The 27,984-nt window shown below is 45.7% G+C and overlaps 1 protein-coding gene across 1 annotated transcript; it reads right to left on the bottom strand.

Moving 5' to 3' along the window:
* Positions 1-320: 320 nt before the first annotated feature.
* On the bottom strand, positions 321-27,984 carry RUBCNL (rubicon like autophagy enhancer). The gene is made up of 13 exons (XM_086711854.1): positions 27,405-27,984; positions 24,251-24,333; positions 23,304-23,514; positions 18,700-18,801; positions 18,160-18,220; positions 17,447-17,579; positions 15,608-15,753; positions 14,073-14,137; positions 7,026-7,264; positions 5,990-6,051; positions 3,199-3,352; positions 2,471-2,561; positions 321-1,243 (listed from the first exon to the last, which is right to left on the bottom strand). The coding sequence occupies exons 1-13, from the start codon at positions 27,916-27,918 to the stop codon at positions 1,131-1,133; spliced, it is 1,974 nt and encodes a 657-aa protein (XP_086567980.1). The 5' UTR covers positions 27,919-27,984; the 3' UTR covers positions 321-1,130.

Consider the following 27,984-nt stretch of genomic DNA (forward strand, 5'->3'; position numbering starts at 1 on the left):
GATATTATCCCACTGAATACCACACACACACACACACACACACACACACACACACACACACGCACGCACGCACTGGATGGGATTAGGGGAGGACCAGTACCACTCTACTGCCTGCCTGTACTGTTTGAGAAGTTCATCTGAATACGTGTAGTTAGGGCACATGAACCCCAGGGGATATGACACTTGTGCTCCAGGCTGAAGATGTTCCAGGAAGGAATCCAGGCCCAGGGTCCTTCTCAAGTAGGAGAAAGAATGTAGCAGGTAAAACAAAAAAAACAGACTCCCATGTCTCAAGAAAGCAGAGTGATCCCTTTAACCTCTTAAGGTGATGTCTGTGGTTTTAATGTTATTACTAGTATTTTACTAGTAATTACTAGTGTTTTAATGTTATTACAGTATTTTCTGCAAACACTTTATGTTCAGTGTCATATGTATGAGGCTACATCCTAAAGGGCAGGTGTGAAGTTCTACTCATCCATGCCTCCCTTGACTTGGTGTGGGGAAGAGAGATAACAAAGGTGTGCACTTCTGAGAGCGCCACGTCCAGGTGACTGCATCAAGCAGGGCCTCCGGGCACAGCTCCGCAACTCAAGCTCATCTCGAAATAGATTTAACTGCAGAAACAACGTACACTCTCCATACGAACCCTGGAATGAGCCAAGTCTGTAACACTGATACAATTACAAAATGGCATTTAAGGCGGGAAAAACTTCCGAGCAAATAGATTGTGGGTCGCACTTTTGTTCATTGGAAGTACCAATCCATTTCACAATACAAGCTTTACAGGAAGAGGAACGGAGTCATCTGTCTTGTCAGTGATAATTCATAAAAAAAAAATAGGATCCTATATTAGGTATACACAACCACTCGAATACAATTTAGGAAGTATCCGAAAAACTCTTTAAAAAAAACAGTAGCAGCAAAAACATTGAACGTGTGTAAACAAAACCACCAGTAACAAGTTAATGCTTAATAACAAACAATCTGCATTCTTTTGAAAACATTAAATATATGTAATATCGGCCCTTCTTAATATACAATACTCAAAATCTAAAACAACATTATCAATAATAGACACAAATTGGTGTTACGAGGCATATTGAAGAGTCTTTTTCACAATGCTCGGGGCATCATGATGCCGCAGAGGGTAAACTTTCCAAAAGTCTTCTCCTAGCTGTGATCCTCGCACACCGGGGGCACCCAGACGACTGGAAACACCGCTTGTGAAAGCAGGCTCTACACCCTATGAGCACAGGGGACAGCTATCAGCAAAGGGGCTGTCTTGCTCGCTCACATATGTACAGATGGTCATCCCCATCCCGGGGAGAGAGGTGGTCTGAACCCAGAAACCAGAGTCATCCGACAAGAAATGAGGCAGGTTGAAACTAAGCGATTATGAAGTCCCCACTAAGTCATGGACCTGAGGCTGAGAGAGCCTGATGCTATAGTGCCCCCAGATCTGCCCAAGGACTGTTCCCTCAGCTGCTGACAGCTGAGGAGGTGGCCCTCACTGGAAATGGCCCTAACTGGAGAGAGCTGCCTCCCTCAAGGTCATCTCTGCATGCGGACACTGGCTCGCATCCGGTGGGTGACTGGTCAACCCTGGGTTTAAAGGCTTGGCTGGTCCCTGACCGACTATGTGACAACAGTGAAGGCCACCCTGCTCCAGAGTGCCCTGAGATGTGCTAAGCCTTCAAGGCCACCATATCCAGCTCAACTTGTCCCTCTGCCAAGCACTGTGGACTTCACACTCCCACGGGTGCTGAGCCTGACACGCCCCAGTGAGCCTTCTGCTTGCAAACCTGTGGCTGGGAGTTTGTCTGCTGGGGAGCCTCTCCTGCGATACAGCCTAATGATTCTGCCTAACAGGTTAGTGGAGACAGCACTGGAGGGGGTCAAAGAGGAGGAGCAGCTCTTACCAAGGGTAAAGGCAGAATGCATTGCCAGATTGCTCCCATGAAACGGTTTAGAGATCACGGGACTTCCTGGAGGGTTAACACATACAGTAAAACGGAGGTCTAAAAATCTCTTCTGTGAAGAGCCAGATAGCAAATGCATTAGGTCTTTTGGGCTACACGGTCTCCACAACAACTCCACAATCTGCCAGTGCAGCGCAAAAGAAGCCAGAGACAGCACCTCAGCCTTAGGCATGATTGTGATCCAATCCCATAACTGGGGCAGTGGCTGTGGAGTGCTTGCCCTGGTGTCAAAGAAGTGGGGCACGGGCCAAAGGGGAACCACTCTTCTCTCCAAACGCTGTACAGGAAGGCCTCACCCTTCATCCCTGCCCCACCCACACACTCCTCCCCATGCACCCCAAATTCCATTAGCTCCCATCCAACATACAAGCACACACCAGCACCATATACTTCAAACAACACTGGGCTTAAATTATTAAGTTGCCCTTAAGTTAATTTTGTTTCAGTTATTAAGCTGTTAGTAAGCTTACGTTATGAAGCTATGAAGATACCTGAACATCTTCTACACGTTTCGGTCTGAAATGGGAAGATGACCGCGGCACTCTGACAAAATTCACAAATGAAGCCCTTTCCTTGACACAGCTGTAAGAGAAGGAGCCGGAGGGTTACCATCCTCATTGGCAATGTTTCTTTTGATGGAGAAGCCAGGTTCCTACTTTTGCACAATTTTATACACGTCAGTTTTTAAGTGTCTGTAATTGCAGCCTCTAGAAGGAACAGGAGGCTATCTCACGCTATAGTAAATGGATTCGAACGGAACATGCGCACGGGTGTGTTGCACGGAGAAATGTCGCATCGAGGTAGTTTGAGGCACCGGGAAAGGTCATGATTTTACATGTGTGCTTTTAAATGATCTGCTTTTGTTTCTGAGGGCTGCACTACAATTCTTGAATTCATGTGGACACAGAGCTCTTGTGGCACTGGATCCCGAGTCCACATGGCTGTTACTTGGCACGTCAGGGCAGACGGGAGTCAAGGAAGGCCCCAAGCAGGGCTTGGTTCCCTAGGAAGGCACTTGGCTCAGGCCTGCATCCCAGCCCTGCCACCTGCCAGGGCTGTCACCGAATCGCTCTGAACCTCATCTCTCATCTGGGAAGGGCGGTCCCAGCACTTTCCGCAGGATTTGTGGGGTTAAAGGGGTGACATGTAGAACACCCGCCACAGGTTCTGATGTGGAAGGGACAGCTTGGGGACACACCAGTTCCAGGTGAACCCTTACCTCACAGCCGGCCACATGTGCGAGGGAAGCTTTTAGAATGTCCTTGAGCAAGGGCACCAGCAGCTTTTTCTTGACCCTGACCAGATCGTCCAGGGAGAACAGGTGGAGCTCATTAGTCAAGTGCCTCGGCACCTGCTCAAACTCCTTTAATGTGCTGCCAGAGAGGAAACAAAGAGTAATTCAGGCACCCACCCACACAGCGGTGGGGACACAAGGGGGGGGTGGGCAGGCAGTTGTTTCTGGCATTCACACTTCATTTTTTTGAGCTCAATTAAAAAAAAAAAAAAGCCCAAGAGCAAGTTAGCCTTACTCACCACCTTACATTTTGCAAGTCTGTTTGGAAGCCAGGAACTTAAAATTCTACAAAAGCGCATTTCAGAAAGCTGAACCAGCAGAAAAACACGCCTCTCGCAGCCTGCCCATGGGCAGGGTTTCGCTGAGCGAAAGACAACTGCAAATCTATTTTTCGAGAGGTGAAAACGTGTACTGAGGTAACAAGCGCTACCTTGTTCATTTCAGCTCAATTTCAACCATCAGCAGGTGGACCCTTGTCCCAGCCAGCAGGAGAATCACCGCTCACAGGCAGGTGTGGGACTCCCCTCATCCACGAGTCCAGCACACAGCCTAAGGCTCGAGCATCCAACTGTGAGCCGATCACAGCCTCCTGTGTGTCCCAAGGACACTCAGAACTGAACGTAACTTTCTCCGACTCCTACTCATCTCCTTCTGAATTTCCTAAATCAGTCGGTGGCATCACCATGCACTGCATTCCCAGGCCAGCCGCTGCCTACCCTGGATTTGACATTCCAGTAACGCCAGGCTGTGTTGAATTCTCCATGCAGCCGGGGGTGCTGGCCCCCACGGCTTCCTCTTCCCGGGGGATCCCTGACCCTTCTTCAGTCCCACTCGTTCTTCAAGCTCAGGCTTAGGAAGCCTCGTGGTCCTCTTCCCCACCCCACCCCTTCAGACACCTTTTCTGCATCCTCAGGGCACCCTGCGTATGTGTTTAACACACAAGATCTGTTTGTGCTTTTTCCCTGGTCTTAGCATGAGACCTTATCTGAAGCAGAGAAAAGAAAATTTCAAGAAATTTTTGTAGACAGTAATAATGGTGAGTATTGTTACATATAACAATATGTTACAGACAAGAAAACTGAGAGCCTGAGAAGTAATTAACCTGTCACACCAAGGCCATGAGGTAGGTACAGGTTAGGCCCAATGACTACCGGAGACATGCTCCTCCCCAAGAAATTTAATTCAAAAGCAATACGTTATCATTAAATAAAGATCAGAAACTGAACGAAGCTTTAAAACAAAACAGTATTTTAGAGACTATGATCCCACCTACTATAACAAATCATCTTAACCCCTTGAATAACAACCTCTTTTTCCACTTAAAAAATTCTATCTCTGTCAATGAATTCATGCCCATACCTCTATGGCCATGGCTTCCAGAAATTCCAGCTCTAGAAATTAATCCTAAGGACATATTTATGGACGTGCACAGAGATTCAGCTAAAACCTAGTTTTTTAATAACACAAGACATTAAGAACCTATCTAAATATCCATTAGGTATTAAAATCTACTGGGTTTAATATCTATAAGGATATTAAAAATCTATTTTAACATTAAGACATTAAAATCTATTAGATAAAAAAATCTATGAATAAGAGAATAATACTTAAATCAACACCACGTCCTAGTATAGAATACTATACAACCAATGACAGTTCGACATGCTCCTCTATTGGGGGTTTTTATTTTTTTTTTAAATTTTTTTTTTTCAACGTTTATTTTTGGGACAGAGAGAGACAGAGCATGAATGGGGGAGGGGCAGAGAGAGAGGGAGACACAGAATCGGAAACAGGCTCCAGGCTCTGAGCCATCAGCCCAGAGCCCGACGCGGGGCTAGAACTCACGGACCGCGAGATCGTGACCCGGCTGAAGTCGGACGCTTAACCGACTGCGCCACCCAGGCGCTTTTTTTTTTTTTTTTAATTTTTTTTTTTTTTTTATTGGGGGTTTTTAAAAGGCCATTGATAACACCCATGCTCATAGCAACACTATTCACATCAGCTAGAAGGTGGATGGAAGCAACGTTTCTGGTGATGAATGCGTAAACAAAATGTGGCAGATACATACAATGGAATCTTTTTCAGCCCTTAAAAAGGAAGGGAGTCCTGACACATGCTGCAACACAGGTGCTACCTCAAGGGCATTCTGCTGGGTGCGATAAGCCAGTCACACAAGGAAAGATACTGTATGACTGTACTATCATGAGGTACCCGTGGTTATCAACTTCATAGAGACAGTAAGTAGGATGGTGGTTGCCAGGTGCTACAGGGGCGGGGTGGGAGGGGGGAAGAGAGAGTTACTGCTCAATGGATGTAGAATTTCAGTTTCTCAAGATACAAAAAGTTCTGTGCACGGATGGCAGTGACGGTTGCAGAAGAATGTGCATGTACTTAAGGGCACGGAATTGTGCCCTTAAAATGGTTAAGATGGTGTATTTGGTTACGTGTATTTTATCACAATTGAAAACTAGAGTTATTTCATCCCTGTACTGGCCAATTCTTCTCACACGTTACATTCACTGCTAGTGAGCCAGAAGGTTTAGTGACTTTAACAATACGGTCTGCATCACCAAGGGGAGACCGAAGTAGGTGCTGTGCTAAGGGGCCCTGTGGACTGGGGGAGCTGGGACCAGTTGGCACACGGGACTGGCAGGTATGTGGGGGCGCCCAGCCCTCCTGGACCCAGGCCTGGCCTGTCCCAGCCAAACACTAGTACCTTTCAGCAAACCTGCAGGTCCTCAACAGCTTCTTGATATGAAAAAGTTGCTCCCGGGTTTCCTAAAGGAAGACACCAAACGGGGGGGGGGAAATGTTAATGTGATAAATGACACAGAAAATGTAGAAGTTAAGTCTAACTGTTATTTCTCACTTTGAAAGGCTACAACTCTATAAAATAAGTCTTTGAAGTAAACAGTCAATATAGCAGGGGTTCGTGGCTGAGTCCAGAGATCCGCAGAGGGCCCAGGATGGACCCAACTATTGTGGGGCCTGAAGCTTACATAACCGTTGGGGGCCCTCTTTGAGGAGAACACAAAACTATGCACAAAAGATGGAGATCCTGCCATTTGTGACAACATGGGTGAACCTGGGGGGCATTAGGCTAAGTGAAATAAGGCAGACACAGAAAGGAAAAAGCTGCATGGGCCTCACTTCTATGTGGAATCTTAAAAGGTCAAATACACAGAAGCAGAGAGTTGTTGAACAGAAGCTACCGGGGCGGGGTGGGGGGTGGGGAGGTGGGGCAAATGGGAAGACATCGGTCAAAGGGAACGAAGTTGGGGTTCTGTCGGATGAGTAAGTCTAGAGATCTAATAGATGGTATGATGACTAGAGTTAATCATAAGTGTATTGAATACTGGAAACTTCCTGAGAGAGTAAATTTCAGGTGCTCCCACCATACACACTCACACACAAAAGGTGGCTGCAAGGAGATAGATAGGTTAATTAGCTTGAGCGGTAATTATTTCACTTGTATTTGTATATCAAATTATCATGCTGTATACCTGAAATATAAACAATTTTATTTTGAAAATAATAAACAAATTTTAAAAGCTACGTGTACGTGCAGAACTATGCATAAATATAAAATGTGGTACGGGGTCTTGGAAAAGGCCCTGAAGCTGACGCTCCATCCGCTGGTGGTAAACCCTCCCCTTGGAGGGTCTGTCTGGGTGCCCTGAGACAGTGGCATCTGCCATCACAGGGCCCTCCGAGCCTCTGGCCCGGCCTCCCCCGCAGAGGCAGCCGCTCACCCTCACTCTGTCTAGTTCCTTGGCCTTGGCATACAGGCTGTGGCCAACGCTCAGCAAATTGAAAACCGGCTGGTGCCATAGGCCGTCCAGCAGCCGTTTGGAGAAATTGCTGACGTAGTACTTCCTGAAGTCCCACAAGGTGAGGATCCGGGCAGGGATGCAGGTCTCCGCGTAGGAGTGACAGCAGTCACAGAAGTACTTCCCCAGGTATTCGCAGTACCGCAGCCGCTTCACAAACTCTGCAGGGCACACGGGAGGGTGAGCACACGGGACGTGAGTGCAGCTCGCCTGGGCTGGCAACGTACCCTCCTCCACCCCTACTTCCCCTTCCCACCCCACGTTCAAGACTGCTGGGTTTGTGCCGCGAGCACCATACTCCACCTCACGGCACCTGGGAAAGATCCGGTGGGGACTGAAGGCCGTGGGGACTGGAGGCCACGCATTACGGCCGCTCATGAGCTTTGCTTTGTGGAAACAGTTGTCAGAAAAACAGAAACCTCCCCGAACACTCCTGAATTTGGAAGATGGGCATTGTAAACTGCGGTGGAGCCAAAAGAACATGAGATTCGGAGTGCGGAAATCTGGTGGGAGTCCAGACTCTGTCTCCCTCTGGCAGGCGGACTGAGGGCTGGCCGGAATCCTTTCAAGCTAGCTGTCCTGAGGCCATAAGAAGCCAACTCAGAACCAGATGCCAGGATATCTCACATAATGAAAAGTGCTTTGTAAATTGTAAAGCACAATATGTACACAGTTAGGGAGTGACACCCAAAAAAACTTCCTGGATAAATCAGCGAGAAAAAAAAAAAACACACAAAAATGCACAAAGGATGGGAATAGGCGATACAGGGAAACACGGAATGCAAATAGCCAGTAACAACGTTGAGAAACGACCTCGGTAACAAAGACATGTGTGTTAGCAGAGCGAACTCCTTGGTTTTGCATCAGACTGTCACAAATTTAGAGCATCCAGAGCAGTGAGGTGCCGGGGCGGGCACTCACAGGGCTGACAGGAGGCTACTGTTTAGGAGGAAAGTTCCATGATACACTTTAATTCTTCAACATGTGGCAGGAATCCTACTTCTGTGACACCAGACAGAAATGCTAACATGCACACGTGGAGACATAGAAAAGTGTTCATTATAGCACATTTATAGTGGAGGGGGTAGCAATCTAAATACACATTAAGAAGCAACTAGTTAAGGAAGTATGATGCACTCCACAGTGAAATGCCAGAGAGCCTACAAAATACATTTTAGCCCATGGGTAGTGAGCGCCCAGTTACAAATATGTATAATGTGATCTTGATTTTGTTTTGAAAAATACACAGGCACCGTCCAAGAGGATCCCCACCAAAAAGCCGATAGTGACTACTTCTGGGGGCGGTGGGGGAGAAGGGTTTTTGTTCTTCACATTTTTTGAATTTGGTAAAATGAACACACGTGGCTTTCAGAAATATAGCTAGCAAAATACACTGACAAGCAAAAAGCACAGAGACAAATGCAATACATACTTGGGTGCCTACCACCCAGTTAAAGAAGGCAACAATTCAGTTAAGTCTCCTGTGCGTCCCTCCCTCGATATCGAGTCTAAGATGAGCAAGTCTGATATTTACATGCGCCATTTAACTCATGGGTTTCTTTGTCATTTAAATACCATAAGGCATCATAGACATATTAGATGATACATCTTGTGAAGATTAAGTGAAACTGTGGATGGGAAAGCAGCCACCACAGAACCTGGCACACTGCAGATTCTACATCCAGCTTCCTTAAATACCAGCTTCAAAAACAAACAAGGCCACTTATGTCTTCATGAAATGTTGCCTGAAGGATACTTTATACACTATGTGCTTTCCACGAGTTAGGTACATGATTATTCCTATTTGCTTCTGCACGTGTATGTCCAAAAAATAAAGAAAGAACGAAAAATAAATAAGGCCCGAGTGACGGCAGGAGCAAATGTTTATCGAACGCTTACTCCGTGTCTTACGCTGGTTAAATGTCTTACATACACTGTGTCGTTCTCTGCTCAAAACTTTAAGAGGCAGGGACTATTACTTTCCCTATTTCGCTGATGAGAGCACAGCCGGTGAAGTTAAGTCACATGCCAGAGACACACAAACAGTAAGCAGGCGAGTGGGATTCCCCCTCACATCTGGCCTGACGCTCTAGCTTTTGGCCATTATATCCCACTCTTCCTCTGCTGCATTGGATGAGGGCAAGGGCGAAGAGCGAATAATGCCTTTGCGCCTGCCCAAATTATTCCTCTGACCCAGGTCACACCCAGGGTGATTCTTAATGATTCTTATTATTTACAATAGTTTATGTTCTACAAAGTTGCCTTGAATACCGAATTAGTGAGTACTGAAGGGAGTCCCAGAGTAAAATACAGGGCTAGATTCCTGTGAGCCTCTAGTAACAATATTTTTGCCAACTGATCAATATATAATCTTGTTTTTTGTGTGTTTTCTGATTAATGATACCTTATTTAATGTATTTTGTTAGGGCACCTGGGTGGCTCAGTCGACTAAGCGTCTGATTCCTGATTTCAGCTAAAGTCATGATCTCACGGTTCATGAAATCGAGCCTCCGCATCAGGCTCTGTGCTGACAGCGTGAAGCCTGCTTGGGATTTTCTCCCCCTCTCTCTTTGCCCCTTTCTCACTCCTGCGCACGTGTGCTCTCTCTCTTAAAATAAACTTAAAAAATATACATTTTTTTTTATTTATATCGTTGAATTCAGGGCCAACAGCACTATAACTCATGCCTGAATGAAGCTTATCTGATGCATGTACATTTTCCATAAAGCAAATCACAACCTTCTTGGGCTTAGTAACACTACACAGCAGTTTAGCACTACACGTGGGGGGTGTTTTAAACAGCGAAATCACCGACAAAAAAAGGCAAAAGTGTAAAAAAAGAAATGGGCGGGGGTTGCTAAATAAACCACAAGAAGACCTTGTTTACAGTACGAGAGATAAAAAAGAAGGCAGGGGCGCCTGGGTGGCGCAGTCGGTTAAGCGTCCGACTTCAGCCAGGTCACGATCTTGCGGTCCGGGAGTTCGAGCCCCGCGTCGGGCTCTGGGCTGATGGCTCAGAGCCTGGAGCCTGTTTCCGATTCTGTGTCTCCCTCTCTCTCTGCCCCTCCCCCGTTCATGCTCTGTCTCTCTCTGTCCCAAAAATAAATAAACGTTGAAAAAAAAAAATTTAAAAAAAAAAAAAAAAAAAAAGAAGGCAGAGCATCACCTTCTTCAGCTTCGGACGCAAACGTGTGCTTCGGCGCAACTCAAATTTCGGGCGACTCAAAGTTTTGGTGTTTTGTGCATATCCGTGCTTGACTATGAAAACACCATGAGTCATGATTTTGTGGTCACAAATAAATTTCATCGAGTAGATGATTTTGCAAATATGGAATCACAAATACTCAGGTTCAACTATAAATACGTGTGTACAGACGTCCCTCTGGGGTTGATGAATTATCATTAAGACCTTAAGAGCTCATGTTTATGTCTGACTTCTCAAATTTGAAATCTGGAGAAGTCTTTTGCATCGTGTGTACTTCCCGCCCTGGATTAAGATTTCTGATTTGGCAGATAATGAGTATTACTTCGCTTGTGATGGGGCCTTGATACATTTTATATAAAATGGGCAAAATGAGGTATACTCTGACCCTTCCACTCACCATTTCTGATCAAACTTAGCAAAATGGGAAGAGGAGGGGGGCAGAAGGGGACAGTACATGTTCCTTATGTAATTCATCCTCCCCTAACATCTACTTTCCCAACATTTCAATACCTAGTCGCTCACTCATCAAATTTCATTGAATATATACTAAGCACTACTGTATCCATACAGAATCAATTACGTCTACCTCTCTTGGTTTCTTCAGTCCGTTCATTCAAACAGAGCAAAACAACGTATCCTAAACCAGTGGTTCTGGGCCAGGAGTAATTTTTTTCTCCCTAAGAACATTCGGAGATATCTGGGGACAGTTTCACGGAGCCACTGGCGACCTCTCGTGATGCTACTGGATGCCCTACAATGCACAGGACGGCCCTGGATGACAAAGTCAGTGGTCCTGAGGTTGAGAAATCCTGCTCTAAACCAGATCTGCTCTCAGCTGAGGAAAAGGCAAGGTCACAGAAAAATAAGTAAGAAAGAAAAATTCCAGAATAGTGTTGTCCCACAGAACTTTCTGTGAGGATGGAAATGTTCTAAGCCCGTGCCCTCCAACAGACTAGTTACTAGCCCCATGACACTACTGAGCACTTGCAATGTAGCTAGCGTGCTTGAGGAACTGGATTTTTAACTTTATTTATTCACTCATTTATAAATTTTTAAAATATATTTACTTATTGATTTTTATTTTCTTTTTGATGTTTATTTTTGAGAGAGAAAAAGAGACAGGGCACGAGCCTGGGGAGGGGCAGAGAGAGAGAGGGAGGGAGACACAGAATCTGAAGCAGGCTCCAGGCTCTGAGCTGTCAGCACAGAGCCTGACGTGGGACTTGAACCCATGAACGGCAACATCATGGCCTGAACCAAAATCGGATGCTTAACCGACTGAGCCACCCAGGTGTTGCTGGATTTTTAACTTTAATTAAGCAGTTGAGCGACTGACTCTTGATTTCAGCTCAGTTCTTGATCTTGTGGTTTGTGAGTTCGAGCTCCACACTGGGCTCCGTGCTGACAGTGTGGAGCCTGCTTGGGATTTTCTCTCTCTCTCTCTCTCTCTCTCTCTCTCTCTCTCGCTCTCTCTCTCTCTCCCTGTCTCTCTCTCAAAATAAATAAACTTCCAAAAAAAACCATTTAATTAATTTAAATTAAATTTTAAATAGCCACATGAGCTAGTGACTACCATGTTGGATAGTGCAGTTCTAGAATAAAGTGGCTAAAGAGAAATGATAGCTAAACACAATGTATTAAACATGGTTAGAGTCTGGATGGAAAAATTAGCTATAATGACATCTTGAGAATAGCAGGTGAATATGGACTGGTATGAGAGAATATTAGAGAGTTGTTATTAAGTTTCCTTGGTGTGCTGTTCATCATCCTTACTTTTAAAACATGCTGAAGCATTAAAGGGTAAAACATCATGTTGTCCGTTCACTTTTCAAATGGTTCAGTGTGTGTGAAATTGGAGGAGACGAAGGAGACCTGACAACTAAATGCCATGTGCAATTCTAGGTCATTGGTAAAATCTGAATGAAGTCTGTGGTTGAGTTCATAGAAGTGTACCAATGCTAAGTTCTTAGTTTTAATGATCATATTCTCATTTTTATAAGATGTTAACATTAGGAAAAGCTGGGTGAAGGAAATACGTAATGCCCCTGTACCATTTTTGCAACTCTTCTGTAAGTCTAAATATATCTTAAAATAAAGAGTCAAAATATATCCTAAGAACTATATAGGAAGCTCGTAGGAAAAGTCCAAAATTGCCTACATTGGCTGATAATGTATCTACTCTCTGTGCCCTGGGTACCTCTTCAGCATGTGTTCTCCTGTCCTCATTACTCTCCAGTCACACAGGACTTCTCTGCCATCGCTGCAGGCCCTTTGCTCATGGTGACCCCTAACCCTTCCCAACACACACACACACACACACACACACACACACACACACACACACACGCGCGCTTCTGGGGCCCATCACTTCCCTGCAGAACTTCTCACTCCCAGCCCCACGAGCCCAGATTCAGTTCCTGTGCTGTAAATCCCACAACACTCTTGACTTTCTATTTTGTTGCAAACGTTGCTGATGTCTACGCTTTCCTGTAAGCAGGCTCCATGGGTGAAGGACCACGATCATGTCACCAGGGCAGGCATACATCTCCACAGTTGAACAAGCTTAGAAAATACTTAAAAAGTTGGTGGAATCACAGTCACATGTTCATAGTTTCTGACTTATGCTCTCAATCATGCAGATACCGAGGCACCAGGATATAGTGGTTAACCAAATAGACGTGGTCCCTACTAAACTAGCCGGGAGGCTGAGTCACTTAAAGAAAACTAGTTATAACTGTGAAGAATAGCGGGCCCAGAATCCCAGACAGATTTCTGTTTTCTATTTTTATTTCTTGAGGGGGAGGTCCCCAAAGTCTTTTTCTTTCCAACACTTTCCATCAAAGGCCAAGGGACCCTTTCCAGCAAAGCTTCTCTTCCCTGCCTTCCACAGGTCAGGCCTATGGCTACCCTCAGAAGCAGAACAAGAGATTCCTAGTCTGGAGTGGGCAATTTGCATTTCTGCCTGGAAGAAGCCTGATCTTCTAGGCTTTGGCTCACCCAGGAATGATCCCCTCAGGCCACCTCCTCAAACCCTCTCAGAGGAGTTTGGCTAGCTCCTTGATAGGCCATTCAATCATTCAACAAGTTTCTTTTAAGGAACAACCATGCACCAGGTGCTCTTGTAGGAGCAGGGGATAAAGCAGTGAATGAAACAGACAACACGTCTGTCCTCAGGGAACTTAGAATCTAGACAGGGACACAGACAATGATAAGAAAAACCAGTAAAATCTGAAAGAATATTTTAGCAAGATAAGTACTGGAATAAAAATCAAAAGGAAGGGTAATGTAGAGTACACATGGATGTTGGTGGCCAGGAGTGTGGCAAGGCAGACAGTTTCAAAAGGGCAGCCAGAGAAAACCTCATTAATTTTTGAATGAAGATGTGAGGGAAGTAAGGGAACCAGCCACGCGGATGTCATTCTAAGGGGAAAAAACCACAGATGAAAATCCGTAAGTCAGCAGTGAGCCTGCCTCCTTGAAGGAAAAGCCGGGAGGCCATGTTGCTGGAGCTGAGTGCCCTAGGGGATGAGGCCGAGAGGTAACAGGCCCACCAATAACCTTATAAGGCCCACTTATAGCCTTGTAAGTTACGATGGCTTCTTGGCAGAAGAGACGGCAACTCTCTTGAGTTAGATAAGAATTATGAAGTTCCTAGAACAACTCCTCATCAAAGGCATCTCTCATAAAAACAATGCGCTCTCCAACTTTGCTCCCCTTTGCCCCGTGACCGAACACTAAGCAGGTAATGCATTGTCCATACTTACTAGGTTCTATTGGAGTTCCACAGCCAGCACATAAAAAATTCTGGGCTGCTACCACGAGATCCCTCCTGAGTACAGAAAATGATGACGGTTACATTACAGAAATGGCCGACGGAGCATTTCTCAACTGATTAGAAAAGAAATTGACATCATGGTACTTGGCTTGGAGCCTTAATTTTGTCACTTTTCATCTGGAGAAAAAATAGGATTATTTGATAGAGTTTTTTATTCTAGAGTTGAGATTGGTGGGTCTTCTAAAAGCCCCAGCTACCACCAAAGCAGAAGTCAGTCTCATGAATAACTCTTCCGCAATGGGATCTTTAGAGACTTCTCGCTGTGAGGGCACAGGTTCCTTATCAGACAGAACTTAAGACATATAATGCATTGGAGAAAGTTCAGGGAGACGAAACACCAAGAAGTAATGCACTTGGGAAATTGACAAATGGATCCAAAGAAATTCAGATGAGTAAGAGGTAATAGAAGACAGAAGTATCGGACGTTTCTGGTGAGAGACAGTCTACTGGAGGGTTTTCTATTGAACTATTGATTTCACAACTTCACGTGTGATTTGGAAATACGAAGAAAGTTATAAAATTTTATTACAGTTTGGGGTCGGCCAAAAAGATCGAGGTAAAAATGTACAGAACCCTACCCATGTCCCTTAGAGAGGACATAGGGAAATGCTAGAGAGGAGTCACCCCTTGCTAAGGAAAGTGACCCCTTGCAAGTCCTGGAGAAGGAGCTCTTCTGCCCAAGCCGCCCCAGAGACCTTCCTGGCATTCTCTTAAAAGAAAACGTAACAGAGAGCCTAGAAGGCACTTCCATGGGACACGGGCAATCACCTTCACCATCCCTTCTTTACACTGTAGTTTGGGTGCCACATTAAATACAAGCCAAGAGGAATGGAAAGACTGTAACTGGTTAAAAAATGTCCCCCTGTCGGGGTCCCTGGACGCCTCAGTTGGTTAAGCGTCCGACTCTTGGCTTCAGCTCAGGTCATGATCCCACGGGTCTGTGGGTTCCAGCCCTGCATCGAGCTCCATGCTGACAGCGTGGAGCCTGCTTGGGATTCTCTCTCCCCACCTCTCTCTCTGTCCCTCTCCTGCTCACACTCTCTCTCTCTCGCTTAAAATAAAATAAATAAACTTTATAAATAAATAAATAAATAAATAAATAAATACATTTGTTGTATATGGTTTTTAAGGTTCAATATTAGCTACTTAAAGAATATCCCCTTTAAACCTACTTGATTTTTAATTGCTATATAATGTACATAACTAAGGACATAGTTAAACTCTCAACTTGTCAAACTTACCCCCAAGCCCCCCAAAACCCATGATAAACAGGGTGCTAAGAAGCTAATTCAGAAAAATATGCCCAACTTTTCCTATTCCTAAAACAAAACTTCCTTTGTCCCCTGGTGTGTTATTTTTTCCCCTTCCTCGACTTCCACGAAGAGGAAGCCATGGCTCCACGAGTGGGAGCCATCTTGGCTTGTGCTACCTGGATTGGAGGCCCAAGCAGCAACCTGGACTTACTTGAGTGGTGGGTGAACACTGAATATGATTTGAAATCTAGGGGGCGTCCAGTCTTCAGCCCCTCTGATCCTCGACTTAAGTTTAATTTCCTGAACTACATCCACGCTGGATTCAAAGTCTTTTCGGACACGCTCTTCATTCACAACCTGCACAACACAGAAGAGACTTTCAGAGCAACTTGAACAAGCACATTCCAGGAACTGAAATAGAAAGAACGTTCGCGTGTGTTTCCAGCATGAAAATTTGCCACGAAAAATTGAAACTGCTTTCAACTGAACTAAAGGAGCCCTCCCTGTATCTAAAGCCATCTGCAGACATGCTTGAAACACCACCCAGCTGAGATCACTTTTCCTCATGTTTTCAGTAGTTCATCTGTTTCCAGACTTCAAATTACTGGAAGTAGGTCATTGCGACCTGGAATGCTTTTATGCACAGCAGAAGCCTTACCCCTCTTAGTCAAGAGGCTGAGACCAATTCCAACCAGAACCCCCAGCTGTTGTCAGACTTCCCCAGAAGACAGCTCTTTTAAGACCATTTCCCTGCTTAAAAATGTCCAGTGGCTCCCCTCTGAACCACTCAAGTTTCTTACTAGCATTTAAAATTCAAACCTGTTGGGGCGCCTGGGTGTATCAGTCAGTTAAGCTTCAGACTTCGGCTCAGATCATGATCTCACAGTTCGTGAGTTCGAGCCCTGCGCTGGACTCTCCAGGCTCTCCAGCTCAGAGCCTGGAGCCCGCTTTGGATTCTGTGTCTCCCTCTCTGTCTGTCCCTCCCTGGCTTGCACATGCACATGCACACACTCTCTCTCAAAATAAATCGATAAATTTTTAAAAAATTATTTAAAAAATAAGAAATAAAATGCAAACTGGTTAACTTAGCATTCTATGTTCCCCCCAAATTTGATCGCATCCTTCAAAACTAATTTTCCAGGAAGATCGACATCCCCGTCCCAGCACACACACAGATACACACAAACACAAGCTATCCAACCACACCAAGCCACCCTGCTCAACTAACACACCATGCACTCCCGTCACCTTTGCTCCAGCTGTGCTATACCAAGAATGCCTTTCCCTGCATTTCTACCTGCCACCCTTCTCAAGTTCTGAGCTCTCCAACTGGCCTTCCCAAGCCCCCTGATACAAGTAAACACTGCCTCTTCCTCTGCGTGCCCAGAGTGCTTTTTTTCCTCCCCCTATTTTAGCTTTGCCAGAGTTCTCTTCCCGGTGCACCGCATGCTGTCAGAGGGCAATGTGTTCCACAGGGGACCAGGCTGGCATGACTCCTGCTCTTCCAATGACCAGCCCTGTTGAGCGGCTGGAACGAACACTTTAAAATAAACATAACAGGGGCGCCTGGGTGGCTCAGTCGGTTGAGCGTCCGACTTCGGCTCAGATCATGATCTCGCGGTCCGTGGGTTCGAGCCCCATGTCAGGCTCTGTGCTGACAGCTCAGAGCCGGGAGCCTGCTTCAGATTCTGTGTCTCCCTCACTCTCTGCCCCTTCCCTGCTTATGCTGTCTCTCTCTGTCTCAAAAATAAATAGAACATTAAAAAAAATTAAAATAAAATAAAATAAAATAAAATAAAATAAAATAAAATAAAATAAACATAATAGCAGCATCTACCTAATAGGATACTTAGAAGGATGAAAAATGTGAAATGCTGAATCCCCTGGTGCATAATAAACACTCAATAAATGTCAGATTCATCCTTTGTTTCAAGTGTCCCGGCAACACCCGGCCACCATACAAGGAAACGCATAAATGTCTGAAGTGAACGGCAGCCAAAATGAGAATTAAGGAACTTCCAATTCAAGGCCAACTAATTTTGGTACTTACGATTGAGCCAGCTGCATTCGGAGAATCTGCCAGCTGATGATTAACTTCTGACAACACCCAGCACTTCCGGAATACTCGGTACAACTCTTTGGCTATTCGCTCAGCAGAATTGAAGTTTGGCTCATAAGTGACACTGAAAGGTACAAGATGCAAAAAGGGGAAAACTATACTCATGAGCAGTATGTTAAGCGTCTTTGTATTTTCAACTATCCTTCCCACTCCAAAAACTCAGAAGATGTGTCACGCAGGAGACCAGGCATCTATACCCGTTGGATGTCTTATTCAATGCAGTTCCTCCGTGCTCAACAGAGCAGCTTTTATTTATTGAGGGTACCAAGACGAGGAAACGTGGTTAAAGAGCACTGGATTTGGAGTCCGAAGACCTGAGTTCAAGTCCTACCTCCGCTATTTAACAGCATTATGTCCTGAGGCACACTGGGTCTGAGCCTCAGTTTCCCATCTATAAAATGGGGTAAAAACTCTGCCCAGCCTGATTCAATGAGACTGTATACCAAAGTCTTTTAAACGCTATTAAATAAAAACTATAGAAAGCTCTATAGAAACTTTAGCGGTGATTGTTTCATTGCTAATTACTAATCCCTATCATTGGAACTGGCTGAACTTGGTCCAAGATGTCAGAGGCTTGGTGTTCATACTGCCTCAGAGGTAATGGCCCAGGGGTCTAGGTGCAGGGGGACACGGAAGACAGATACCTCTTAGAGGAGTTGCAGGGGCATCCACAGGTTTCTGTGATATTGTTAAACTCACCAACTTCTGCAAGCAAATAAAAGAAAGGGTATTAAAGTCTTTCGGTCTGTTTGGCTCATTCATACCCAATTTTATAAGAACACAAAAATAAATGCCTGCATCTCAGAAAGAACTCGGTATTCATTATCTTAATACTTCAGGTTCTCTGGGTTTCTATCATGAGACTACAGCTAAGGACCAGAGATGGGATTTCAAAATATACTCACCTGGGACTCCACGAGAATATGATGGAGGGGCCAGATACCAGACCATAATGAGTATCTGCTTTTGCGTTCAATTCTACAAGTCAGATGACAGACTGGTTATCAAGACATCCGAAATAAGAAGGACATCTTATTATTTTTTTAAATCAGGGACACAGTCTGATCTTGAGAGAAGTCTCTCTGAAAGCCACTACCATGCAATGTCACCTGTGATGCATGTCAATATGTGTGTGCAGGGGAGGGGAAGTACCGAGTCTTAGCTGGTGAGTTTCCAAATCTTACCTACGACAACAAAGTCATCGAAGTCACATTTACAGGCTTCTTTGAGCACATCACAGTAAGTGGGGGTCCCAGCCACGGGGCTGCCCTGTAACACAGCACAGCCTAGAAAAAGAAATGAAGGGAGTTTCACCAACAAGGAGAAAAGGAAAAACTGCACAACCTGTCATATTCAATGAACCAGAAACTGGGGAACAAAATGGGCCGAGAGTTTACTTTAAAAGAGTTTAAAAATCCAGCTTTAAGAATTAAAAAATGCAGGGGTGCCTGGGTGGCTCAGCTGGTGAAGCATCTGACTTCACCTCAGGTCATGACCTTGCAGTTCATGAGTTCGAGCCCCGCGTCGGGCTCTGTGCTGACAGCTCGGAGCCTGGAGCCTGCTTTGGATTCTATGTCTCCCTCTCTGCCTCTGCTCCTCCCCTGCTTGTGCTCTCTCTCTCTCTCTCTCTCAAAAATGAATAAACATTAAAAAAAAGAATTAAAAAATGCAGAGAGCTATTTTTGTGTTGTTCTTGCATTCACTGTGACTCAGGAAAGCAGACTGATGAGTATATATGATGAGGGGGTCCCTAAGAGTAAGCTGCCTACTTTTATGTGTGTTTGAAATTTTCCATAATACACAATTTTTAAAAAAAATGAAAGAGGGCAAAAATCAGCTTCAGGGTGACGCAAAGAGCATAAGCGACATAAATGTTGTGCTGGGTAGAAGAGTGTCCCCCCAAAATACATATCCACCCAGTGAATGTGACCTTATTTGGAAACAGGGTCTTTGCGGACGTGATCAAGTTAAGGGGAGGTCCTACCGGATTAGGGTGAGCTCTAAATCCAATGTGACTGGTATTAACATAATGAGGGAAATCTGCATCCAGACATTGCTAAACCAGGAGAAGGCCCAGTGGAGGCAGGGACTGGAGTGATGTGTCTCATACATAAACCAAGGACAGGCTAGGAGCACCAGTAACCACCGGAGGCTGGAAGAGGCAAGGAACGGGTTCTCCCTCAGAGCCTCCACAAGGAACCAAGCCTTTCAACAACTTCATTGCTGACTTCTGGCCTCCAAAACCGTGAGATGATACATCTTCCGTTGTTTTAAGCTCCCCGTGCTTTTTGTGGTATTTTGTTAAAGCAACTATAGGAAACTACTTCAAATATGTCTATGCTTTTCTTTCCCAAATGCTAGTGTGGGGTATTATCCTTAGAGTGTCATTGAAAAGCAAAAAAAAAAAAAAAAAAAAAAAAAAAGAAAAAAAATGGGGGGCACCTGGGTGGCTCAGTCGGTTAAGCATCCGACTTTGGCTCAGGTCATGATCTCATGGTTTGTGAGTTCGAGCCCCATGTCAGGCTCTGTGCTGACAAGTTGGGAGCCTGGAGCCTGCTTCGGATTCTGTGTCTCCCTCTCTCTCTGCCCCTCCCCCGCTCGAGCTCTATCTTTCCCTCTCTCTCTCAAAAATAAACATTAAAAAATTTTTTTAGGTGAAAAATGCAGACTTTGATCATAAAGGCGCTATTTGCAGTCCATTTAAGATATTAAAATATTGAAGGCTACCTAAATGACAAATATTAGTGCACTGATTTCACAAATTATGTTATTGACTCAAGAAATAGCATCCTGGAAAAATATGAAAACTGTAACAACATGGAAAGCTGTATATGAAATACTGTTCATGCAATCATATTATGAATACAATTACATTAATAGGAGTATATAATCACTACAAAACTGTACTCACTTGAATAAATGTGAGAGAAAAACACAGAGAAATGTTTGGGTTTCTATTGCTTAGGGAAAAATTCTAGCCCTCAGGTTACACAGAGGTTATGTGCGTGGGCTTTGCAGTGAACTGGCCAGGGTTTAAAACCACACTGTCCGATCCTAGCTATGTGACTATGGATAATCAACTTCTCGGCTTTGGTTTCCTTCTGGGCAAAATAGGGGCAACTTCCCCTAGCTCTCCGTGCTTCCTGGCACCCTTTTGACCATGATCCACAGTAACATACATTCACACTTGGTACAAACACAAAAATCTATACCACTGATACAAAATAATAATAATAAAAGTTCCAGGAAGCATTGCTCACTCTAGGTGAGGGGAACGCGGATACTTTCTATTCTTTGGTTTGTGTTTAAATGCTCTCAAGACCCACCTGTTAACTTGAAGAATACTGACCTACCTCGACGGAGTAGCATCTCTCACCATAAATGTCACAGGAGAGACACTTAATAAAGGATGCGTATTTTTATCGGGGTGGTAGAAACGTTTTACGGTTTCATTTCACATATTTACATTCACATTAAAAAAAACTGAGCTAGACACGAGCTTCCACTCAACCATTCAACAAATATTTATAAAATACCGATTTTGAGGAAGGCACCAAGCTGAAGGCAAATTCAAATAAGACAAATACTTACCCAAAAATGAGATTAAAACCTCATAAGGAGCTGAGACACAGACACACATAACTCTAAGAAAACACAAGAAGGCGGGGCTCCACACCGTGCAACTCCGGGAGGGACTGAGGCACGCACGTGGACAATTGTAGAAAGTTCTGGAGCACAATTTATGCTTAACTCTGTATGAATGGTGCCCCTGCCCCATGATGCAAATCTGGGAGCCTGTCACAGTGCTGGCGGCAGGAGACTGCTTTCAAAGGAGGGGAGGGATGAAAGGACTAACGGGAAGTTCCTGGGGAACCAGCATTCCAGGGGAGCCTAGACCAAGCTAAGGGAGGAAGGCAAGAGCTTGGGAGACATGTCCACTGTCAACTTTGACAGGCCAGGATTACTGAAGCCCGTGGGAAATGGCGGGAGATGCCTGCTGGAAAGGCACGGAGAAGCTGCATCCCACGAGGCTAAAAAGTCCGGGATAAAATGTGACACAAAGTCAGCAGGCCATCTTAGAGGAGCACAAGTCGTCCTAGGAAGCCAGATGTATGCAGGATTCGAGGAAAGGAAAGAGGCTGTGAGTAAAGAGACAATCAAAGGCAGCAAATGTGCCCTGAGCACCTAACAGCACTTCTCATCGAATGACTGGCCAGCAGTGGCTGAGGTGGTCCAGGTCAAAGGCAGGACTAGGGAACGACTGGAGGGGATGTCACGATTACCGAAAAGTCAGGGCCGATCTGTTCGCTAGAAGCAGGGCAGGGACACAGGCACAAAGAAGAAGAAAGAGTCAAAGATAAAGTACAAGAGTTACTGACACAGGAATCGTTTCTTTTCTCCCCAGGAGTGGCCTCAGTGGGGATGATGGTCCAAATCACACTCCCTCGCTCCCCTGGCCACGGCCGGCTGACCAGTTGGGGGCGCCCAATCAGAGCCCGCCCCCGCACGCGCCCTTCCCTGCGAACGTGGACCTGGGGTCCTTGCAAGACCGGGTTGAGCTGTGAGGTCCCAGCCGGCAGTCAGGAAGACCACAGAGCTGCAGAGCAGAAACCAGATACTGCACGAGGAGGAGAAGTCAGGCTGCAGGAAAGGAGAACAAATTGCACAACGTGGTAAGAGACCACGGGGCCCCAGAAAGGCCAGATCCTCCACACTGGTCATTCTGTGGTTCCCACCACTGGGTTCACTGAGTGCTCTGTACCCTCAATTTGAGCCAGGTAGTGCATTCAACAGCCGTTGATGGTACGTAGGTTTTGTGCCAGGCATTGTGCTACACGGTATTGCCTGGAGTGAGTTCTCCCCTCATTACGGTAAGGCTCCTGATTAAGACGCTCAAGTCAAGGAAATCAAGACGAAGGGCATCTTTTTTTTTTTTTTTTTTTTAAAGGAAGGGAGTTGTGAGGAGTAGATAACTAGTGTAGACACGTTAAGTTAGTTTAGTTATTTGCCAACCAGCTAAACAGGTCCCCGCAGATTGGAACAAACCTTGTCCGAGAGGGACGGGAGGGCAAACCCAGATCTGGGAGATATCAGGGGAGAATCATGGAAAGATACCGCAGTAGACAACATCTCCCAGGACGTGAATATAGAGAAAGAATCTAGGACTGAAGCAGGACTCCCATTTAGGAAGTGGTAGCGAAATGACACGCCCTAACTTCAGTTCTCAGCTGAGGTACCCTCCTCTCCAGGAAGGATTCCCTGGTTGCCACAGCAAGGGCCACTCCTCCTGCTCTGGGGCCCGCTGCGTGGCGCCCCTGCCTCCGCTACCAGGCTGACCCCACACAACAGTCCTCCGGTGTCTATCCAGCTCCCGCAGGGATGTTCCTTGCGGGAAGTAATAATGTATCTTGTTGCCTGCTGATTCCCGGCATCCAGGACCTCAGAGTCCTGGTTTGTGGAATGAATGAAAAGAGGTCTACTTGGAAAAAAGAAGCAATGGGTGAGAAGAGCTGGCGGAAGGCCACGTGGCAGAAACCAGGGAAAGAGGGAAGCCAGCAGCCACTGCCAAACACAAAGTAGGATGGAGTCCAAATCAGAACAACGCATCGATGTAACAACAGAGGGGAGCAGGATAATGCATGCCGAGCCCAAACGGCAGAGATGGTGAGGATGATGGTCATTCAGGACGTTTTAGACAAAAGACTTGAAGACATACTTCGGGGTGTGACAGGAAAGGAGATGTACGTCGAGAACACAGCGCAAAGTCTCTCTGATTTGCCCCACTTGCCTTCATAGCCACTGTCAGAAGAATCGGAAGACCCAGATTCCTGCTTTATGCTCGTATAAAAGGCCATTTCGGGGTCCGCCTGATCATTCCCGAGCGACGCGCTGGCTTCTTCTACGCTCCAGTTCTGTGTGTGCTGTTGACCGAGGATGGTACACTTTATTTCCTCCATGGCTGCTATCATCATATCCGCTACGTAAAAGTGGGCATTTTCCTGCAGAAAAATAATTATCAGTTAAATTGCAAGCATAACCAACTGTTCTTTATTGAGGGTGTATTAAATTGAAAATCAAGACGCCGTATTTAAGCAGAGTTAACGTATAGGAATATAAATGTTCATTCAAGGGGCACCTGGGTGGCTCAATCGGTTGAGCGTCCGACTTCGGCTCAGGTCATGATCTCACGGTCCTTCAGTTCAGGCCCCGTGTCGGGCTCTGTGCTGACAGCTCAGAGCCTGGAGCCTGCTTCGGAGTCTGTGTCTCTCTCTCTTTGCCCCTCCCTAGCTCACACCCTGTCTCTCTCTCTCTCTCTCTTAAAAATGAATAAACATTAAAAAAAATTAAGGTGTTCATTTAACTGAGTTATCACATAAGGTACAGCCCATATCTTCCAGACACATCAAATTTAGCCCACTGAGACCCAAATCAAGCTAAGTTGAATTTACTGTGATATACACCCCACACGGTGCATGGCCCAATGGTAGACCCATGCATCAATCATGGAAAACTTCCCAGCTGGGCACAGGGGCTGCCTCAGAGCCCTCCTTAGCTCCTGGTGGCCTGTGCTAGCCAAAGGCTGAAACGAAACCTATTTGCCACCCTTCATCAAGTGAAGTTTCCAGATTTAAATCAGAACAACACTATCTAAGGGATTTACACTCTGTGTGTGTGTGTGTGTGTGTGTGTGTGTGTGTGTGTGTGTGTGTTTTAAAGAAAAAAAAATGTGTTCACCTTTTCTACATCGACAGGGAGCAAGAATGCATCTGGGGAGAAGGAATTCAAAGAAGTGGTTCTTCTACCGACTGGAACAGCACCTGCCAAGGCAGCAAGTTATTAAAAATGGAGAAAAAGACGTTCAAGGAAAACAAAACAATTCTAGGCAGTGGCCTTTAAAACCTGTTTTTTTAAACATTAACGGAATTCTAGAATACATTAGGGGGCCAGAAGAAGACAGATCCTCCCGGTGGTAGGCTTTGCAGACATTGCCTTTATGGTGATCGTTTCTACAGGAGCCCATCGGAGCAAACTGGGAGGGATCCTCAGAGGAGGGATGGGAGAACCACTGGAATGGAGGAGACCAGTGAGGAGGAGAGGGTAGAAAGAGGAGGGGATCATGGAAACTACCTAAAAGAGATGGAGAAGGGCCAGAAGGAACAGTCTAGAAGCAGGGTCCTAAGAATTATACGATCACTTCTCCCATGCACTGCAACTGACCCCAAACTTCTTGTTTAGAGAGATAATCTGTTTGGAAAGGCCAGCATTGCTTCTCTAAAATGGTCTTCCTCCAGACCAATAACAAGAAGAAACCACAGAGGGTATATTCCGCTGATTCATCCATTCTGCACCCTGAAGCCACTCCATTACCGGCAGGAACACCATCAGAACAAAATGATTCCTGTCATGTGATTTCTTCCTGCAGCATTTAAGGCAAAGTCTTTCTGTGAGAGCCTCAAGAGCTCGGTTATCCCAACCTGCTAAATTAGAACAAAATGTTATAGACGTCTTGATGATCAGACAGCTCTCGGGGGGACACACAGAGATGCCCGCAATCACCCAATCCCCTGTCTCTTCTCCAAGAAAGGGACTGGTCCATGAAGGACGCTGAATCTCTTAGCTTCAGGATCCATCTGGGGTGGGTGAGCATTGTCTGCAAAGGACCAGGGAGTGAATATCGCAGGATCTGAGGGCCACCTGTTGCACTATGTCGTTCTGCTACTGGAGTGAGGAAGCAGCCATCAGCAACATCAACAAAACTTTATTTGTAAAACCAGGAGGCCAGCTGGATCTGGCCTGCGGGTCATAGTGTTAGGACCCTGAGTATAGAAGAAAAAGGACAGAGAAGAATCAAACAGTGCGGATTCCAGTTCCAGTTCTGTCTCTACCAGCTGGCTGTGCCTCTGCCTTGAAATGTCCTCATGCCTTAAACTGGATAATTACCTCTTAGGAGATTAAAGCAGATAAGGCATGTGAATGTGCTCTATAAATGTGCAAATCCTACGCAAGGAAAAAAGGAACTGTGGGATTGTTTCTTCCAGCCTCAAGAAATTCTTATAGGCTGGGGTTGGGGAGGGCCTTTCTCTACCACATTATCTAGAAAAGGAAAAGTGTGCTGCTATCATTCGTGATGCAGCAGTCATAGGAAAACTCTTGTGTCTTAGTAGTAAATGCCTGTTCTCTGCAATGCTGTCCCACAGCAAAGAAAGACCAGATCTCTCAGGACTTCCTTTTTTTTTTTTTTTACTCCCATGGGATGAATCCCCCTACCAAGGTGAAGATGGTTTTTAAAGGTACTTAGAGAAATTGCTGAGGGCTATTGTCTGTGGACAAAGGGGCCAGGGTGCCTGTTTTCTTTATGGGAGAAAGACAAACTCCAGGATAACTTTAAATTGTGGAACCAATTCCGGTAGAACGTGTCATTTTGCTCAAATCTGGTTCTTCTTTCAAAATGACCCTATTTTAAAGACCGTCCAAAATCTGCTGTTCTTAAGCGATGAATAATATGTTAAAAGACTGTCATCATCTTCAGCTTTTCAAAAGTGTTTCCAGTACAACAAAGAAACCCCATATTTTAGGAAAGGCGGAGGGGTGGTTCTTGCTAGTGAGAAATAAATAAATGGCTACATACAGACACACACACACAGGCAGGCCAGCAGTGTTCAGACTGCTAGGAAAGAAAGAAACTTCATTGACTCTTTGAACTAGGGCTCTAACAAGAATATAAATTAACACAGATACAACACGACGAATATATTTTTAAAATTTTAGATTGCCATTGGGGGGCCTGGGTGGCTCAGATGGTTAAGCATCCCACTTTGACTCAGGTTATGATCTCAAAGTCCATGAGTTGGAGGCCCACGTCGGTCTCTGTGCTGACAGGTCAGAGCCTGGAGCCTGCTTCAGATTCTGTGTCTCTCTCTCTCTGCCCCTTCCCCGCTCATTCTCTCTCTCTCTCTCTCTCTCAAAAATAAACATTAAAAAAACCAGAATGCCACAAATTGTAACAGCAATAAGAGAAGTTACTGACTCTTGAGTGGCATTTGCATGCATTATTTTAGGAATATGTGCATTACTTCATAGCAATGGAAGCCCTTGTTTTAGTTAAAAAAAAAAAAAAAAGGTTTTGTATAGTCTTTGGGGAAATTGCAATTAGTGTTTTTATTTTTTTATTTTTTTTTTTTAAATTTTTTTTTCAACGTTTATTTATTTTTGGGACAGAGAGAGACAGAGCATGAATGGGGGAGGGGCAGAGAGAGAGGGAGACACAGAATCGGAAACAGGCTCCAGGCTCTGAGCCATCAGCCCAGAGCCTGACGCGGGGCTCGAACTCCCGGACCGCGAGATCGTGACCTGGCTGAAGTCGGACGCTTAACCGACTGCGCCACCCAGGCGCCCCGTAATTAGTGTTTTTAAATCTGACTAGTTTCTAGTCACACCCTGTCCAGGTAAGTGTAGGTGAGGTGAGTTCATCTCCTACGAAAGCACTAGTGTGAAATGGAGCCCAGTCTGTCTGGAAACACATTCTCCCACCACACTGGATTGAGAGCACTTCTAATACTCTCCCTTGCCAGCAACTTCATGAGCTGGACGCTCCCAAAGGCACACACCATTCAAAGATGGCAGCTGGCATGGATTACCACTTGAGCTGAGCAAAGATGACATCTTGCTATGGAAGGAGAGTGGAAATATTTGTTTTTACCCTTTGTGACCATCCAGGCATCCAGGCAGCTGGGCTGAAGAATATTAAATGAGCTAATGCACTGGCCTCCAATCAGAGTGGAAAGCCAGGACTTTTGTCCTCATGAGAAAGACGGTAAGACAGGCTTTAGGCCAAGGCAAAGCCTGCGTGTGAACAGACAAGAATGAGGCAAGTCCCGACTGAAATTACCTTCATCAGCGGAAGCTGTCAGATGGGAAGGCTTCAAAAAAGCGCTGTCAGCTTCCGGACACGAGGAGGCAGCCTTGGAGCTTGTGAACACAGACATCTGAGGAGACTTTCCTGGGAGCACTGCCTGCTCTCCCTTGGAGGTAAAAGAGAAGTTGCTGCTCTTGTCACCGGAGCCCCAGGCAGAGTCTGCAGTATCCTTGGACAGCGATGTCTCCACCATGGAGTCCCCAAGGGACGACGGTGAAGGGCCCAGGGAACAGGCGGTATCCCTTCCAAAGTGGTTCCCACCGTTCCCCGCTGTCGGCACCTGAGGGGGCAAATCCTGTAGCTGCTGCTGCGCACACTGGGGGTTAATCCAGGCAGCTCTGTGCCTCATGAACCTGACGTCTGATTTGCAAGGAGGCTGGTCAGTGTCCAGGAGACTGGGCGAATCCTCAACATCACCAGGGTCACTGCTGACCCCTTCCCAAGGGTGCACAGGAGAATCCTGCCGGCCCATAGACTGTGACACCATCTTTCCAGGCTCAGGGTGGCGTGAACTCCGTTGGACTACTGGATTAGGGCCTTGAACTCACCATGA

This window comes from Puma concolor, chromosome A1 (genome assembly GCF_028749965.1).
Source record: "Puma concolor isolate L17-30 chromosome A1, mPumCon1.1.hap2, whole genome shotgun sequence".
NCBI classification, from domain to species: Eukaryota; Metazoa; Chordata; class Mammalia; order Carnivora; family Felidae; genus Puma; species Puma concolor.

Coding starts and splice junctions, on each gene's coding strand:
- RUBCNL (XM_086711854.1), bottom strand. CDS start 27,918: ATGGTGTCACAGTCTATGGGCCGGCAGGATTCTCCTGTGCACCCTTGG. Junction 24,334..27,404: donor GACAGCTTCCGCTGATGAAG/GTAATTTCAGTC, acceptor CTGCCTTGGCAG/GTGCTGTTCCAGTCGGTAGA. Junction 17,580..18,159: donor CCCTGCAACTCCTCTAAGAG/GTATCTGTCTTC, acceptor TGTACCTTTCAG/TGTCACTTATGAGCCAAACT.